The 14,379-nt window shown below is 40.2% G+C and overlaps 6 protein-coding genes across 6 annotated transcripts; 3 read left to right on the forward strand and 3 right to left on the reverse strand.

The window, feature by feature from the left end:
* Positions 1-129: 129 nt before the first annotated feature.
* On the reverse strand, positions 130-3,024 carry ppk3 (pickpocket 3). The gene is made up of 7 exons (XM_017143238.3): positions 2,620-3,024; positions 2,019-2,305; positions 1,868-1,964; positions 1,698-1,801; positions 1,557-1,635; positions 821-1,175; positions 130-402 (listed from the first exon to the last, which is right to left on the reverse strand). The coding sequence occupies exons 1-7, from the start codon at positions 3,022-3,024 to the stop codon at positions 134-136; spliced, it is 1,596 nt and encodes a 531-aa protein (XP_016998727.2). The 3' UTR covers positions 130-133.
* Gr59f (Gustatory receptor 59f) lies at positions 2,947-6,309 on the forward strand. Its single transcript, XM_017143233.3, has 5 exons — positions 2,947-3,047; positions 4,844-4,977; positions 5,035-5,944; positions 5,996-6,148; positions 6,208-6,309. Exons 2-5 carry the CDS (start codon positions 4,880-4,882, stop codon positions 6,307-6,309), a joined length of 1,263 nt encoding a protein of 420 aa, XP_016998722.3. The 5' UTR covers positions 2,947-3,047; positions 4,844-4,879.
* Gr59e (Gustatory receptor 59e) lies at positions 3,261-4,784 on the reverse strand. Its single transcript, XM_017143239.3, has 3 exons — positions 3,849-4,784; positions 3,631-3,786; positions 3,261-3,564 (listed from the first exon to the last, which is right to left on the reverse strand). The coding sequence occupies exons 1-3, from the start codon at positions 4,782-4,784 to the stop codon at positions 3,457-3,459; spliced, it is 1,200 nt and encodes a 399-aa protein (XP_016998728.2). The 3' UTR covers positions 3,261-3,456.
* Positions 6,310-6,457: 148 nt separating the features above from the next.
* AIMP3 (aaRS-interacting multifunctional protein 3) lies at positions 6,458-8,091 on the forward strand. The gene is made up of 3 exons (XM_017143235.3): positions 6,458-6,616; positions 6,690-6,995; positions 7,779-8,091. The coding sequence occupies exons 1-3, from the start codon at positions 6,536-6,538 to the stop codon at positions 7,929-7,931; spliced, it is 540 nt and encodes a 179-aa protein (XP_016998724.2). The 5' UTR covers positions 6,458-6,535; the 3' UTR covers positions 7,932-8,091.
* Positions 7,954-12,814, reverse strand: wmd (serine-threonine kinase receptor-associated protein wmd). The gene is made up of 3 exons (XM_017143234.3): positions 12,260-12,814; positions 9,233-9,898; positions 7,954-8,422 (listed from the first exon to the last, which is right to left on the reverse strand). The coding sequence occupies exons 1-3, from the start codon at positions 12,378-12,380 to the stop codon at positions 8,223-8,225; spliced, it is 987 nt and encodes a 328-aa protein (XP_016998723.1). The 5' UTR covers positions 12,381-12,814; the 3' UTR covers positions 7,954-8,222.
* A 418-nt stretch (positions 12,815-13,232) lies between these two features.
* levy lies at positions 13,233-13,891 on the forward strand. Its single transcript, XM_017143221.3, has 2 exons — positions 13,233-13,390; positions 13,520-13,891. Exons 1-2 carry the CDS (start codon positions 13,294-13,296, stop codon positions 13,750-13,752), a joined length of 330 nt encoding a protein of 109 aa, XP_016998710.1. The 5' UTR covers positions 13,233-13,293; the 3' UTR covers positions 13,753-13,891.
* The last annotated feature ends 488 nt before the right edge of the window (positions 13,892-14,379 follow it).

The raw sequence follows: 14,379 nt of genomic DNA on the forward strand, positions 1-14,379 counted from the left end.
GACTGAGCGGCAACTGGGCAACGCCGATGCCGGTGACATGGTTTTCTACCCCCAACAGATCCATCACCCTCCGAACCCCCCCAGTAACATTAAACTTTTGACCGCATTTGGGTTGCCAGCTAATTGTCGCTTATCAATTCACATAGTCAAATGGAGGCAGTTCAGCGGTGTCGGCCAAAGAGAGGCGCTCGTCGTCGTGGCGGTGGTGGTGCAGTCGGCTTTTGAGGTGGTCCGTCTCCGGTTTGTGGTCGTCTCTTCGCCAGCAGCGCCTCAGGCGGCCAAAAACCAGGCGGCGGAGGGCGAAAATGTCCAGCAGCAAGTTGTAGATGAGCACATGACCCATCTCCACCAGACCCATCACGCTGACGCCCACGAAAAGAGCCAGGACCCCTCCAAAGGATACTGAAAGGAGTGAGAGTAAGGGAGGGATTTCAGTAAAAATATTATTTTAAATTTAGAAATTTTGACTGAAAACTAAATAATATGATGATGATAATATGAAGACATCAGCCTAATCTTTAAAGATTATTTTATCATATCATATCATATAATCATATCATATTATTTTATCAGATCATTTTATTTATGATGTTAATATTTTAATGTCAAAGTTCTATTAAGATCATATCAAAAGTTTTATAAAATATTTAAACAAAAGTTGATAGACAATTTTTTTAAATATATGATTTGAATCTGATCTTTAAAAATCAAAATCAAATACAAAAATTTTAAAGTATTAATATTTTTCTATGAATTTTTATCGGGATATATTTAGTTTTAAATAAGATATAATCCAAATAAAACTCTTCAGAAAACTCACCCACTAAATCCTCGAAACTGTATACCACATCCCGTCGCATCCTGACCTTTGGGGGTATCAGATCCCAGCGGAAACTGGAGGTGGCTGTCTCGCTGCTGGCCACCTCCTCGTTGTTCTTAACGCCCCAGGAACTCTTCTTGACCGTCTGCATGGTGTACTCGATTTCCGTGCAGGTTGAGGGGCACTTGCAGATGTGCAGAGCCCAAATGGGCCACTTGAAGTCCAGCAGACACTCGAATCCGGCGGGATTGCAACTGGGTCCTTCGACATAAGGATAAAAGAAGGGCACGCAGTTGCACATTTCCAAGGCCATTACCGCTCGACATCGAGCTAAACATAGGGATTTGCTATAGATCTGTTTATTATAAAAAATGTGATAAAAAAAAAGGTAAAGAAATATTAAAAACTGATAATAAATAGGTATTATAATAAAATATAATAATAGAAAATTTTTTATATAAATGGTAGGTGTGAATATGTAAGATAAAAACCAAATATAAATACAACAAGCACGTGCTTAGCTTATAATATATTATTTTCATGAATTTTAAGCCAGCATGCAGGGGAGTTTATGAGAAACCTCTGAGTTTCTTGCACTGATACGTCTTATCAGATGCTGCTCTTTTATTTGACTTGAGAAATTTGTTTATTTGCCGAACCGAAACGCAGGGCATCGCTCCAATACCACAGAATCAGCATCTACAGATAAGGTAAGGTTACATAGAGATTCACGTACCTTCAGGTTGGATGTCTCCTCGTTGTTGAACACACACTTGCGCTGCGCCACACTAAGTTGGTGTAAATTTTTCGATGCCCTGGCAAAGCATATAAATCAATCTCTTTATGGTCTGGATTTCTAGATTCTAGATCTACTTACACCGTTTCGAGCACCTTGAACGAGGCGGTTATCTCGTCGGACTTGTGCAGGGCCACAATGTTCGCCTCTGTGGCCGAAACCTCAAATGGCGAGTGGACGTCTAGCTAAAAGGTTGATTTCATATTCTATTTATTCCTCTTCAATGGTGGCCATTGTGTAATATTACTTACCACCCCGGTGCTCTCATACAGATCCATTCGAATGTAGCACTGCTGTTTGCCATACTGACAGGAAAGAGGTTGTGGCATTAGTTCATATGCAACGGGTCTGAAAAGGAGGATCCTGGATTATAGGATCGCTTTTATAATAATCAGCACTCACTGTCCACTCAGCACCGTGGACATGGGTGAATTAATGGCGTAGCAGGATCCTCGTTCCGTCATCACTCGCTGCACATGAACCTGGAATCCGGAGTCGAAGCTACTGATCACCTGCTCGAAGGGTCTATCCACCCGCTGGATCATCTCGTAGAGATCTACTTGATCGAAGCGCTCGTCCTCCGCAAACTTGGCCAATTCCGCGTAATTCCCAGCAGTTGCATTCACCACCGCGTAGAGAAAGTCCATAAAGTAAAAGTAATCCTCGTCAATAATGGACACATTCCAAACCTTTAAAAACAAAAAAAGCATGTCACCGTAAAATCGATATGTGCATGTAAATTTCTGTTTATGCAATAAGCATATCGGTTTTACATTAAATACTCATTTCGAGCATATCAAATTTACCTGGCCGCATATCAATTTAAAATTAATACTACCAATGTAAAATCGATCTACGTTTCATATTGATTTTTTTTGGGTGTAGGTATAATAGCAATTAATAAGTGAAAACGAATATAATAATACAAATGTTCACTTCTAACAACCTTTTAGCTAGAAACTATTTTGTTTCCTGAGTTTATGTATTTTTATGTATATTTTACCTCCTGAATGTACTCATTGGCCTTGAAAGAATCGATGTGGTCGTAGTAGCACAGAGTGACTGCCGGCAGGGATCCATTCCAGCCGCGATAATCCCGATCCACGGATATAACAGTGGGTGAGCTGAAATACCTCTCCAGCTGAAATCGACTGAGCACCAGAGCTGCAATCACACTGCTTATGACCACCGATAGCCAGAAAACGCGCTCCAATAGGTGAATACTCCGATTGACACACAAACTCAGGGCCAGAAGACCCGTTTCAGCTCCTGCCTGAGCCACCACATCCCGCAGACGACCGGAGTAACTTACGCAGCCAGCCAAGAACATCCAAAGGAAAGTCAACAGTGCCCGAAGGATTCTGCCGGAAATACCCCTAAACCAGAGCCACAATCGTTGGTTGGACATTGTTTACGGAATGAAAATCAGAGGTAGTTTGCCACGGCTTTTATTCAAATGGGGCTGACTTATCTCCCTATTTTGGTTTTTAAAAGGTATGGGATAAATGGACGCATGAACCCATTAACAATGGGATATCCACAACAAAAATATACCCTTCCAATACAACTGAGAAGTTATGATATAACTATGTTGATTATATTACGGTATTCTTTGCTTGAAAAAAACGGGATTAACAGATTTTTAAGGGGTTAAAATAATAATTGTTCGACTTTAATATTTTGCTAAACGAGTATTGTAATTTACTCAAATAAACCCCTCATATTACTTTTCCCAATAAAAATACAAATATTATTTCAAATGTATTATATTTAAGCTATAAACCTTCAGAATTCCTAGGGTAATTCCCATTTTGCATTACCCGATTTTGGTTTCCTTCATTCAAATGTAAACCCAATTGGATCTGTTGAGGGCAACTCCCATTAGCGATTTATTCCCCAGGCCGATTTGTATGAGGAATATGACAATGGCCATTAGAACGCCGATAAACTGTCGATGGACAAAGGACGAACATTAATTGTGGTAACAAAAGGGTTAATTGAGGGGAGGACTTACCCCTCCCAAAGAAAGGGTGTCCAATGTCACGATTCCACAGGCAACCAGGGGTTGCTCAAGACTCGTCTGTAGTTGCAGCAAAAAGCGATTAATGGTCCTTTCCAGATGGGAGCTACACACCTCCAACTCATTGATCAGCTGACAGAGTTTACATTTCTGGGGGTTATAATTGGTAATTAAGTTAAAGTAAGCTGCGATCTAAATAATATATTGATTACCTCTTCCAGGATCTGCTCATTTACCGCCAGGATAAACCAAATACGTCCGCCATGCAGGAGCAACCAAAGCAGTCGATATATTAGCAACATGGACTCTTTCCATTGTGGATTTTCGAAAAAGTTAAAAATCAAGTAGAGCTCTACACACAAACTGACCAGAGAATTTATCATATTTAAAAGCAGAAAAAGTCCAAATCTAGATAGCAACTGTTTGTGGATTAGATCAATAAGATTGCAGGTTGATCGCATCTCCTCGATAAGTACAGTAGATCCTCCACCTGCGTCCACTAGAGCTGCAAAAGCGGACTCATATCGAGCATCCAACTTGGTTATTTCCATCGATGGTCTTTGTCGTAACTTTAGCTCCCCAAGGCAAATCCTCATCTGTTCCAGTAAAAGTCTAAGCAAGTGTACAGGGAGGGCATATTGTAGTACCCCTAGACTCATCATTAAAGCTGGCAGATTATAGACACAATTACTGAAGAAAGTAATGCAGAACTCAAAGTTATAGTTGACTATATCCACCAGAGTGCACAACCCATGGAAAACTAAGACCGTCACCATAAGATGAAAAGTTCTCTGACCATGTTTCTTATAGATACAACGAATAGCTTTCCCTTCGAGTCCTTTCATGAGGCGATGGATCTTCAACTCCACTTCACGAGCACAGGGACTATTTGATATAGCATAGTAAACCAAAATGGCAGTAGATGACATGTTTCCCGGAAACTCCGTCAAATAGAATAGTTTTTCTATGGTGGGTATTTCCACTTTAAAATCAATACACTTGCAAATGCTTAGTATCCAGATGTATAATAGCAGAAATAGGCACCAAAGAGAGTGGATCCATCGAAGGATTCCACTTCTTCCACTGGGGAATACACCAAAAAATCGATTTATGGTTAAGAAGAGATTTTCCCAATACGAACTGTCCATCCTGAAGGGGTTTCAATTAATGATTAGAATTTATTAAAAGGGTTTAATTATATTTCAAGTGATTGATGATTAGGCTGAAGGACTTGACGGCCTAAATGGTTGTAAGAAATTATAAATCCCCAGTAGTCATCATGTGGAGCTTGAAGAAACCACCAATGAAACGGGCTAAACCTAAAACTTGGTTAAAAGAAGGGTAAGAAATGGACTAAAAATGCTATTTCTTAAAAACTCTAATTTGTAAACCTTGCAGACCATCTACTTACCATCTAAAATACGTGGAAAGACTCAAGCAGCTTCATAAGACTCTTCATTGGTTACTACTCATCTCGGTTCTGGCGAATACGGCACCTATAACCATTCTTCCCGGCTGCCCCAATAGATTCTACCGATTGATCCATCTTCTTTGGATGACAATTTGGTATGGAAACTTTGCTCTGGCTTCGTACTGGGAATTCGTGCTCATCACTTTACAGAGGGTTTCCCTGAATCGTTATCTAAATGCCATTGAATCTGCAGTCTATGTGATTCATATATTTGTCATTATGCTACTCACTTGGCAATGGAGGAACTGGGTTCCAAAGGTCATAAAGGATATTGTAAGATCCGATCTGGAAAGAGGCTATATCGTTGATGGCCAGAGAACCAAGAGGTTTATTAGGCTGCAGCTGTTATTGGTGTGGATTTTCACCTGTTTGGCCTTCGCCTTCGATATCTGGAGCCAGAAATGTGTGATATATAGATCGATCTTGAGTCTTAACAGCTATGTGATGCCCAATATCATAAGCAGTCTATCATTCGTTCAGTACTATCTTCTGCTCCAAGGAATCGCTTGGCGTCAGAGGAAGGTAACCGAAAACCTAGATCGCGAGTTAAACCATTTAATAAACCCTCGAAAGGCGGAGATCCAAAGATATCGCCTACATCACGCAGATCTAACGAATTTTACCAGATTGGTTAATCGTACCTTCCAGTACTCCATTGTACTCCTCTTCGTGGGTTGTTTTTTGAACTTCAATTTGGTATTGTTTCTGGTATATCAGGGCATTGAGAATCCCTCGATGGGCGACTTGGCCAAGTGGCTATACATGATCGTCTGGTTGGCCATGCATTTGGGAAAAGTATGCAGCATCCTGTACTTCAATCAGAACATTCAAAATGAGGTAAAATATCGTAGAATTAATTTTGTAAGTATTAAACCTTTAACCTTTCAGCAATCCAAGTGTTTGACCTTATTGAGTGGAGTCTCATGCACAGGAAATGATCTTCAGGAGACTATTAACCACTTTATTCTACAAATGCGCACGAATATACGACAGCATGTGGTGGGTGGAGTCATGGTTCTGGATCTTAAGTTCTTAACAGCTGTGAGTTGGCATCCTTAAGCTTTGTTTTTTAATTTAATTTTATAATATTTACTTTATAGTTGCTGGTAGCCTCTGCTGATTTTTTCATCTTTCTGCTGCAATACGATGTCACCTATGAGGCTTTATCTAAATCGGTTCAGGGAAATATAACCAAAACTTAGGAAACATTTCTACGGTTCATTTCAATAAAATTTATTTTTTAGAAATCAATAATTACATTGACTGTACCTTGAGAATAACTTAAAATTTCGCGCCTCTCCTAATCGATAGCACACTTATCGATAGTTGGCAGGGCTTGAGTCAGTTGTGCAACCCTGTCTGCTAATCTGGAGTATCGTATCTTGTATTTTTTGCACGCCAAATAACTTAACTTTAATTTCGCTGACCATGTGCGACGTTGCAACAGTGCAGAAGATTGCCAATTGCCTGGGCGTAAATCCCGGCAAGGTGCAGCTGAACGAGGAGCAGGTAAGGAACACCTACTTGACCCCCAAATCGAATGATTCCCACGGCCCCCTTCAATTTATTTTCTGTTGTGAAGGTCGTAACGCGCACGAGTGGCCAAAAGAAGAGCGTGGCTGGATTCGCCACCATCCTGGAGAGCCTGGCCAGTGAATCCAAGTCGGAGACTGCCAAGAACAGCAAGGTGTCGCGGGAGGTGGAGGCCCAGGTGTACCAGTGGATCGAGTTCTCCGTTCTCTACGTGGCGCCCGGTTCCAGGGACAAGCATGTGTCCAAGCAACTCCTGGCCGACTTCAACAAACTCTTCGCCAGCAAATCCTACCTGGTTGGTCACTTCATCACACTGGCCGATCTGGCTGTTTACTATGCCATCTACGATCTTGTGGTGAGTTTATATCAGGATATTCCTAATAATTGGGGTTCTATTTTGACCAGGGAATTTATATTCTGGATTTCTCTATACCAAGTGATTCCGACCATATAATACAGATACCATAGAAACGTTTTGAAGATGTGTTGTGGTATAAAATATAACCAAATCAGTTAAGATTCTTTTGGTTCTGGTTTTATGCTAATCTGGAATCTTAAATAATATTGGCAATTCTCATAACAGAGTGATAACTACTTGATATTAAAGATATTCAGACCTTTCAATGTAATCCATATTTTTTAATAAGTAAGAAAGCGTAAATCCTTATAATCTTTGTATAAATGGGTCACCAATAAAAGGTCTGAATATCCTTATAATATTTGTATAAATGGGTAACAAATAAGGGGTCTGAATATCCTTATAATTTTTGTATAAATGGGTTACCAATAAAAGGTCTGAATAAGTTTCTTTTGGTTCTGGTTCTTTGCTAATCTGGGATCTTAAATAATATTGGCAATAATTATTACAAAGTGATAACTTCTTGATATTAAGGATATTTACACCTTTCAATGCAAACCATATTTTTTAATTTAAAGTAAAGAAAGCTTAAATCCTTATAATCTTTGTAAAAATGGGTTACCATTAAAAGGCCTGAATATCTTTAAAATCAAGAAATCGAACAAATTAAAATAGAGTGAAAAATATTACTGGTAGGGTCTATTTCTTAATTATTTCATTAAAAAAAAGTATAGAATTCTAAATAAATTTCCCCAAAACAATCTTCCTTTATCCTTTCAGAAATCCCTCTCGCCCGTGGACAAGGAGGCCTATCTGAATCTCTCCCGCTGGTTCGATCACCTCCAGAACCGCCCGGATGTCCATCAGGGCGAGCCGCTGCTAAACTTCACCACCATCTACCTGCACGGCTGGGCCACGGGAACCCACATCTAAGCCCGAGGAATTTCCGCATCCATTCACACGTCACAAATGCGACACTTAAGTTATTTATTTCTATTGCATTTCACAATGTAGTTTTGTGTGTGATTATCATTTTTTTAATGCCAATGAGTGAGTTCAGCGTTGGAATATGAAGAATCGTTATTGTAGCCCACATTACGAGTTGTTCTTTTGATAATCGGGATATTAGATCTCAGCCGTAGCTCCGAATCACGTGCCCTTGCGTTGCGTCGCCGGTGGTGCAGCGTGGGCGGCTGTGTAGCAGCGACTCCTGCTGCGCCAACATCAGTTTGCCTGGACTTCGCGCGGCGAGCTGAGGGAGTTGCCCATGTCCGTGGGCTCTGTGCACTTCCACAGGCCGTAGGTCTTGCCCACGGTGGTCTGCCACAGCCGCAGAGTGCCGTCCTCGGAGCCGCTGGCGTAGAGCTCCCCATCCGGGCTGAATTTCACGCTGTGCACGGGTCCAAAGTGGCCCTTGAAGGATTCTGTCGGGGAGGTGAGACATTAATATGGGGTTTACATATATTTAAAGAGTTCTGGGACCCAAACCAATCTAAAGATCCTCCTGTTCTTAAGAATTCGCGGGTTGGAAGAATTAATATAAAATCTATAAAAGTTCTTAAATGAATCGATTATTTTAAAAGCCGCGAATTCTTAGGATCAAGAGGATATTTTTGTGTGGATCATACATAACTTAACTAAAGAATCCTAATGGTATATTCTATATCGATTTTTCAAAGACCGCGAATTCTTAGGAACAAGAGGATTTATTTGTGTGGATGAAACATAACTTAACTAAGAAACCTAATAATATACTCTATATTGATATTTCAAAAACCGCGAGTTCTTTAGAACAAGAGAATATGTTTTTGTGGATCTTATATCTGTACCATTTGAAGACCACAAGAATTCGCATGGGCGAAAGAACTTAAAACAAGTGTCGATATATCGTATCCTTTTAAATATTAAACACAAATAATCATCTTGCACTTAAGAATTCGCGACGGGTCGATGAGCTGTGAAAATTGTGATCATCGCCTTCTTTAAAAATCATTTTTTTTCTTTGGGTAACCTTAAACCCGAACTGATCTACCTGAAACCCATTTGACTTGGGTCGCTTGGGTTTGGGTAAATGGGTAAAATTTTACCCAAACTCAAACGACATGAACATTTTGAGGTCAGATTGGGTTGATAATATTTTAAAAGAAAGCCTGACCTACTTGACCTGAAATTTGGTTTGAGTACCCAAATAACCCATTTTTTATACCCATGCAGGGCTCTATTTTGGAACCTACCAATTTCATTGCCTGTTATATAATCGAATTTGTACATCTTAAAGTCCTCGCCGCCACAGACAAAGACATGCTTATCCGGATGCAAACTGGCCGACGCCACGTTCGTCGGCACTTTCACCTCCTTGAGCTTCTTCAGCGTGTCGATCTCCCAGAAGCTAATCGAGTTGCCATGCGAGATGGTCAGTATGTGGTTGTCGCTGGAGATCTCCAGGCTGTTCGGATTGCTGTTGAACTGCAGGCGCTGCACCTCGATGCCCGTCATGCGGTCCCACAGGCGCACCGTCTTGTCCTCGGCCGCCGAGATGATGCACTTGTCGCCGCGGCAGAAGAGCGCCCGCTTGATGGCGCCCCCATGACCGGCGTACTCCTCCGGCTGTGCCTCCGGCTGCTCCAGATTGAAGACCCTCACCAGCTTCTCGTTGCTGCCGGTCACTATGTTCTCGGAATCCATATCGAAGGCCACGCTCTTCACGATATGCTTGTGCTGGAAGCTGTGAATCTCGGCCCCGCTCACCGCATTCCACACCTTGCCGGTGAAGTCCGCCGCTCCCGAGGCGGCCAGAGTGGCATTGCGATTGAGGGTGGCATTCCAAACGGCGCCCTTGTGGCCCTCGAAGGTGCCCACCCAGTCGCCGGTGTCGCCGTGCCGCAGCATCGGGCTGCCATCTGCAAGATTGAGAATTTAGAAATCAGAATTAACAACGTTTTCTCGGTCAGTCAGCTGCACATTCGATGCTTTCGCTCGCCGGGGAGCGTGCGTGCATAAATTAGCCAACGGAAGCCACCTTGACTCAATGCCTGCCGCCAAGGCCAACGACCTGGCCGCTCGCAATCATGCAGGCGAGCTCCCCAAGTTCACGTCACATGCACTGCACCACCAACCGATCAAGGGGATCGTGATGCAGGGAGCAGGCTGCAGTGCAGGAACGCGGCTTGTTAGTTCGATCAAAGCCACATTTCATTTTCAAATGTGAGTGGTTTACCCGTTGGCGGTTATATTTTTAGAAAACAACCCGTCGAGCATATGAGCGATTGAAATTCCTCTGACCTTAGGGACTTTTTAAACAAACTATAAAGATTTTAAGTTAGACCTTTTTTTAGAGATGTTTATTAATTTCATGCTATATTAATTCAGTTAATTAATTAATGGGGATTACTCTGAACTTTAGGACTTTTTAACAAACTTATAAGGATTTTAAGTTAGACCTTTATTTTAGAGATGTTCATTAATTTCGTTCTATTTTATCTAAAAACTGTAATGAATATAACTATCCTTTCTGTGAAAAAAGGGATTTTAAAATCTATTTTTTATACATTCCCTAGAATTCTTGGTACCTAATTTATTTACTTGAATAAATTTCGATATATGTATATAGAACATTCACGAAAAGTTTTTATTGAATATTAATTTGTAATAATAATTATAGTATTCAATGAAGAAAACAAACAAATATAATTAAATCATTATATTTTAGATTTTAAATCCCCAATCTAATTTATACAAGTAATTGGCCTTAGACTTGCCTATGATTCATCATAGTGGGTACTATCTAAATGAACGCGGCAAACAGAATTGTACTAACTAAAAACTATTGAAATATTATAAAAAAAATTATATTATTATAAGACATTAATTTATGGATGTTTTAATAATCTCTAGAACCCCAACATTTTAAACCGGAAAGTGTATCCCCTAACCAGAATCTTCCAGATGACTTTCCTGTCTCCCGACAGCTGCATATACACAGCATATAAATATAGAAGTTTCAAGGCGCTTCCTGAACCGAACCGAAAGCACAAAACGAGCAAAGTTTCGAAAAGTTGCTAAACAAGGGGAAGCGAGTACGTTAAAAGGCGATAACGAAATCAACTTGAACTTGCACTGGGAAAACGCTCTTTCCGCATAAAAGCAACATTTAGCGAAAGCAACGAATGCAAAGTGTTTATGTAGAAAAAACAAGTAATAGCAATAGCAATTGCAATTGCAATTGCAATCGCATCGACTAGTTGACACCTCAAGGCAAAGAACGCGAATTTTGTAGCATGCGAGTGGCGGGAAAAGGGTTCGGAATCGGGTTCGGGTTCGCTCTCGCAGCAAACAGGTTTCGCTCGCGATGAATGACTTTGCATTTGGGTCAAGGTATCGCGCAGGCTAGACGGTGCTAAATCGTGTTTGCTCATATAGTGGTACATATGTTTCGCCTATGCGCCGCCGATCTGATGCAGCATCTTTTCAGCGAAAACATTCATTTATCAAAGAACCCCTGCCACTGTCAATCAATACTATTTGCACTTCAGCTTAGTGATTGATTTGACCTTTTTGTGGTGTGTAAAACATATTTTCATTGTTTAATAAAAAAAAAAAATTTTTTTTAATTGTAAAGTAGGTTGAATAAACGCTGTTTAACATACGCTTTTCGCAAAAGCCTAACAAAAAGAAACTTATAACAAAACCTTTTTTCAAATGTTTAGTTTTATAAGAATATAGAATGTTTAAAAACATTTTTGACTTTAAAATATTGCGATTAAAATTTATGATTTCTAAACTAAGAGAAACTATTTATGTGGCTTACACAAATATTTGTTGGTTTTCAACATAATGAATACCTATGGTTAAATCTCTTTGAAACTTTTATTTTTCTCCTAAACGATTCTGATTAAATGGAAAATTTAAAGATTTTTGTAGTCTAAAGACTTATAGCTTAGCAAAAGGACTAGAAAATTGATCTTAAGGACTCTAATAACTCCATATTATAGAATCTATAACAATATGAATATTGGTGTGCTGATTATAAAAGAACTACATGCTAGGAACACTAAAATAAAATGCTAATTTTGAGCTTTTTTTTCTCATGAATATTAAAATCTTTATAAAATTATGGAAAACCCCCAAAACAGATAATTTTAATGTGACTTTCTCGCAATGCAACCACTGTGCGTCGACGGAATATGGTCTATATATAGCGCACAAGGACGCCTAATCGCATGCGATTTGGAATCGGAATCGGAATCACGACGCTCTGTTACCTTTGCAGGCCGAGATGAGAAAGTAGCCGCTGTCGCAGATGTCGCTGAAATCCAGGTGGACGACGGGTCGCGTATGTCCGCTGCAGGTCAGCGGGATTTGTCGCAAGTTGTTGGCAGCCATTATTGCAGGGTATCTATGTATATCTCTCGATTTCCACTTCTCCTTCCTCCTTAATACTTGTTTGTTTGCCTTTCTTCGAGTGTAGCGACCTTTATGTCTAGTGAGAATCTTGCAAACTTTGCACTTAATGAATAGCTGGCGGTTTTTGGGGTTTACTTTGTACTTCGATTGCTTGTTTCGCCTAATTAATAACACTTCACTGTCCGTTCGATAAATGATTTTCCCGTTCGTTGCTGAAATTCGTGTTGCTGTTGTTGCGCCCCCCCAACTTTTGTTGCTTCTTTATTTTATTATTTTTGTTCAAAGATGTGCAGGGTATTTACAATTGAATGCGCTGAATTTAATAAACAAGAGGGGAAAATAATTACGCGACACGTTGTTGTTGTGGATGGACGATTGGTAGCCGACTCCAGTCTCGATAGCATGTTCCCACACAAGCTAGGGTGGTGGGCTCGTGAGTCGATGGCTGTTATCGATTAATTGGAGGTGATCCATTGATCACGGCGCTTGATAAGTTAGAAAAAAATTGACCAAAGGATTTCTTACGATATAATTCGAATATATTTAATATATCTTGAAAACTAATTCGTTAAAAAATTAAAAATGTAAATGCGTTTTATTGTTATATTTTTTATATTCTTATTTTAATTTTCTTTTAAAATGTTATTGGAAAAGATATATATTCACTTTTTTAAAGTTATGAAAACTTGACATATATACATAGCAAACAAAGTCAAAAATTGATCCCATTTTAAATTTAAAATATAAAACTCTGCTTCAAAAATCACTTTTAAAATCACAAAACTATCGATCTCCAATACGAACCAGTCACGACATATCGCCTACCTGGGCCACCCCTATTTACTTGTCAAAATACTACAATTTTCATTCGGGCCAGGAATCGACTGAAAATATGTCAGCTATTCTAAATCACGCAATTCGTCGCCAATTTGGCGCTACTGCCGCCCGGAATATGTCCGGCACCGCCGCCGTGGCCGGTGAGCACTCCGGTAAGTGTCCTTCCCAAGTCCCAAATGACCAAATTCGCCTGCTTTTGTAAGGTTAAGGTTATGTAATTTGGCCATCGGAGGAGTTGCTCTAATGCATAACATTATATACCCTTTATTATATCCCCCCAGGTGGCTACAAGGTCTGGAAGCGGCTGTCCTTCTTCGTGGCCGTTCCCGCCGTCGGTCTGTGCATGCTGAATGCCTACCTGAAGCACCAGGAGGAGCACGACAAGCCCCGCCAGGAGTTCGTCAAGTACGACTACCTGCGCCGCCGCGAGAAGCGCTTCCCCTGGGGCGAGGGCAACAAGAGCCTGTTCCACAACCCCCACGTCAACCCCCTGCCCGATGGCTATGAGCACTAGATGGCCACCGCCTCCCGGTTTGGGATGTATTCGTTGTTTGGTAGTGATAAACGTTAATGTAAACTGAACTTTCGGCGGAAATACACACGATATCTAAACTCCAGTTGGCGCTTCAATAAAGATCAAAGATGAGAGCGAGGATATGGGATTGTTCTCCTCTAGAGTTTAAGGATCTATCAGCTTTATAACGTTATAATCAATGGATTGGAATTAGAGCCCTGCATGAATGGATTCAATTAATTATATTGAATTTTTTGTTTTATTTAAATGAATTATTTAGAATTTTGAGTTTAATACAGTTCAATTTTTGTGAGTAAATTGCACTGGGCAGCTTATTAGTGTGTGTGTTCAGACCGCTGTTCTACAGTGTTCGTGAGAGGCAGAGGATGGGCAGAACAATTCCCTATGCTCATTTAATAGGGCACTACCGACCGCTGGTTTAATAGAATTGAATGAATTTGAATTTTGAGTTTAATAGAATTGAATGAAAGAATGGCATGAATTCCGAAAAAATTCAAACCATAATTTCTTTTCAAGGGCCAAAATTTTGTGATTAAAACTACATGAATTTTATTTTTTAAGCAGTTAACATTGAATTGTCAAGAATTTTCCACACTCTTTTTCTGG

The sequence above is a fragment of the Drosophila takahashii genome, chromosome 2R (genome assembly GCF_030179915.1).
Source record: "Drosophila takahashii strain IR98-3 E-12201 chromosome 2R, DtakHiC1v2, whole genome shotgun sequence".
In the NCBI taxonomy this organism is placed as follows: Eukaryota; Metazoa; Arthropoda; class Insecta; order Diptera; family Drosophilidae; genus Drosophila; species Drosophila takahashii.

Excerpts from the sequence above, each read along its gene's own strand:
- ppk3 (XM_017143238.3), bottom strand. The coding sequence starts at position 3,024 with ATGTCCAACCAACGATTGTGGCTCTGGTTTAGGGGTATTTCCGGCAGA. Across the intron at positions 1,965-2,018 it reads TCCACGGTGCTGAGTGGACA|ACCCGTTGCATATGAACTAA; the intron begins GTGAGTGCTGAT and ends CCTCCTTTTCAG. Across the intron at positions 403-820 it reads CAGTTTCGAGGATTTAGTGG|TATCCTTTGGAGGGGTCCTG; the intron begins GTGAGTTTTCTG and ends CACTCCTTTCAG.
- Gr59e (XM_017143239.3), bottom strand. The coding sequence starts at position 4,784 with ATGGACAGTTCGTATTGGGAAAATCTCTTCTTAACCATAAATCGATTT. Across the intron at positions 3,787-3,848 it reads ATGAGCAGATCCTGGAAGAG|AAATGTAAACTCTGTCAGCT; the intron begins GTAATCAATATA and ends TATAACCCCCAG. Across the intron at positions 3,565-3,630 it reads ACACCCTTTCTTTGGGAGGG|TTTATCGGCGTTCTAATGGC; the intron begins GTAAGTCCTCCC and ends GTCCATCGACAG.
- Gr59f (XM_017143233.3), top strand. The coding sequence starts at position 4,880 with ATGGTTGTAAGAAATTATAAATCCCCAGTAGTCATCATGTGGAGCTTG. Across the intron at positions 4,978-5,034 it reads AAAACTTGGTTAAAAGAAGG|ACCATCTACTTACCATCTAA; the intron begins GTAAGAAATGGA and ends TAAACCTTGCAG. Across the intron at positions 5,945-5,995 it reads ATCAGAACATTCAAAATGAG|CAATCCAAGTGTTTGACCTT; the intron begins GTAAAATATCGT and ends TTAACCTTTCAG.
- wmd (XM_017143234.3), bottom strand. The coding sequence starts at position 12,380 with ATGGCTGCCAACAACTTGCGACAAATCCCGCTGACCTGCAGCGGACAT. Across the intron at positions 9,899-12,259 it reads TCTCATCTCGGCCTGCAAAG|ATGGCAGCCCGATGCTGCGG; the intron begins GTAACAGAGCGT and ends TCAATCTTGCAG. Across the intron at positions 8,423-9,232 it reads TATAACAGGCAATGAAATTG|AATCCTTCAAGGGCCACTTT; the intron begins GTAGGTTCCAAA and ends CCTCCCCGACAG.
- AIMP3 (XM_017143235.3), top strand. The coding sequence starts at position 6,536 with ATGTGCGACGTTGCAACAGTGCAGAAGATTGCCAATTGCCTGGGCGTA. Across the intron at positions 6,617-6,689 it reads TGCAGCTGAACGAGGAGCAG|GTCGTAACGCGCACGAGTGG; the intron begins GTAAGGAACACC and ends TCTGTTGTGAAG. Across the intron at positions 6,996-7,778 it reads ATGCCATCTACGATCTTGTG|AAATCCCTCTCGCCCGTGGA; the intron begins GTGAGTTTATAT and ends TTATCCTTTCAG.
- levy (XM_017143221.3), top strand. The coding sequence starts at position 13,294 with ATGTCAGCTATTCTAAATCACGCAATTCGTCGCCAATTTGGCGCTACT. Across the intron at positions 13,391-13,519 it reads CGTGGCCGGTGAGCACTCCG|GTGGCTACAAGGTCTGGAAG; the intron begins GTAAGTGTCCTT and ends ATATCCCCCCAG.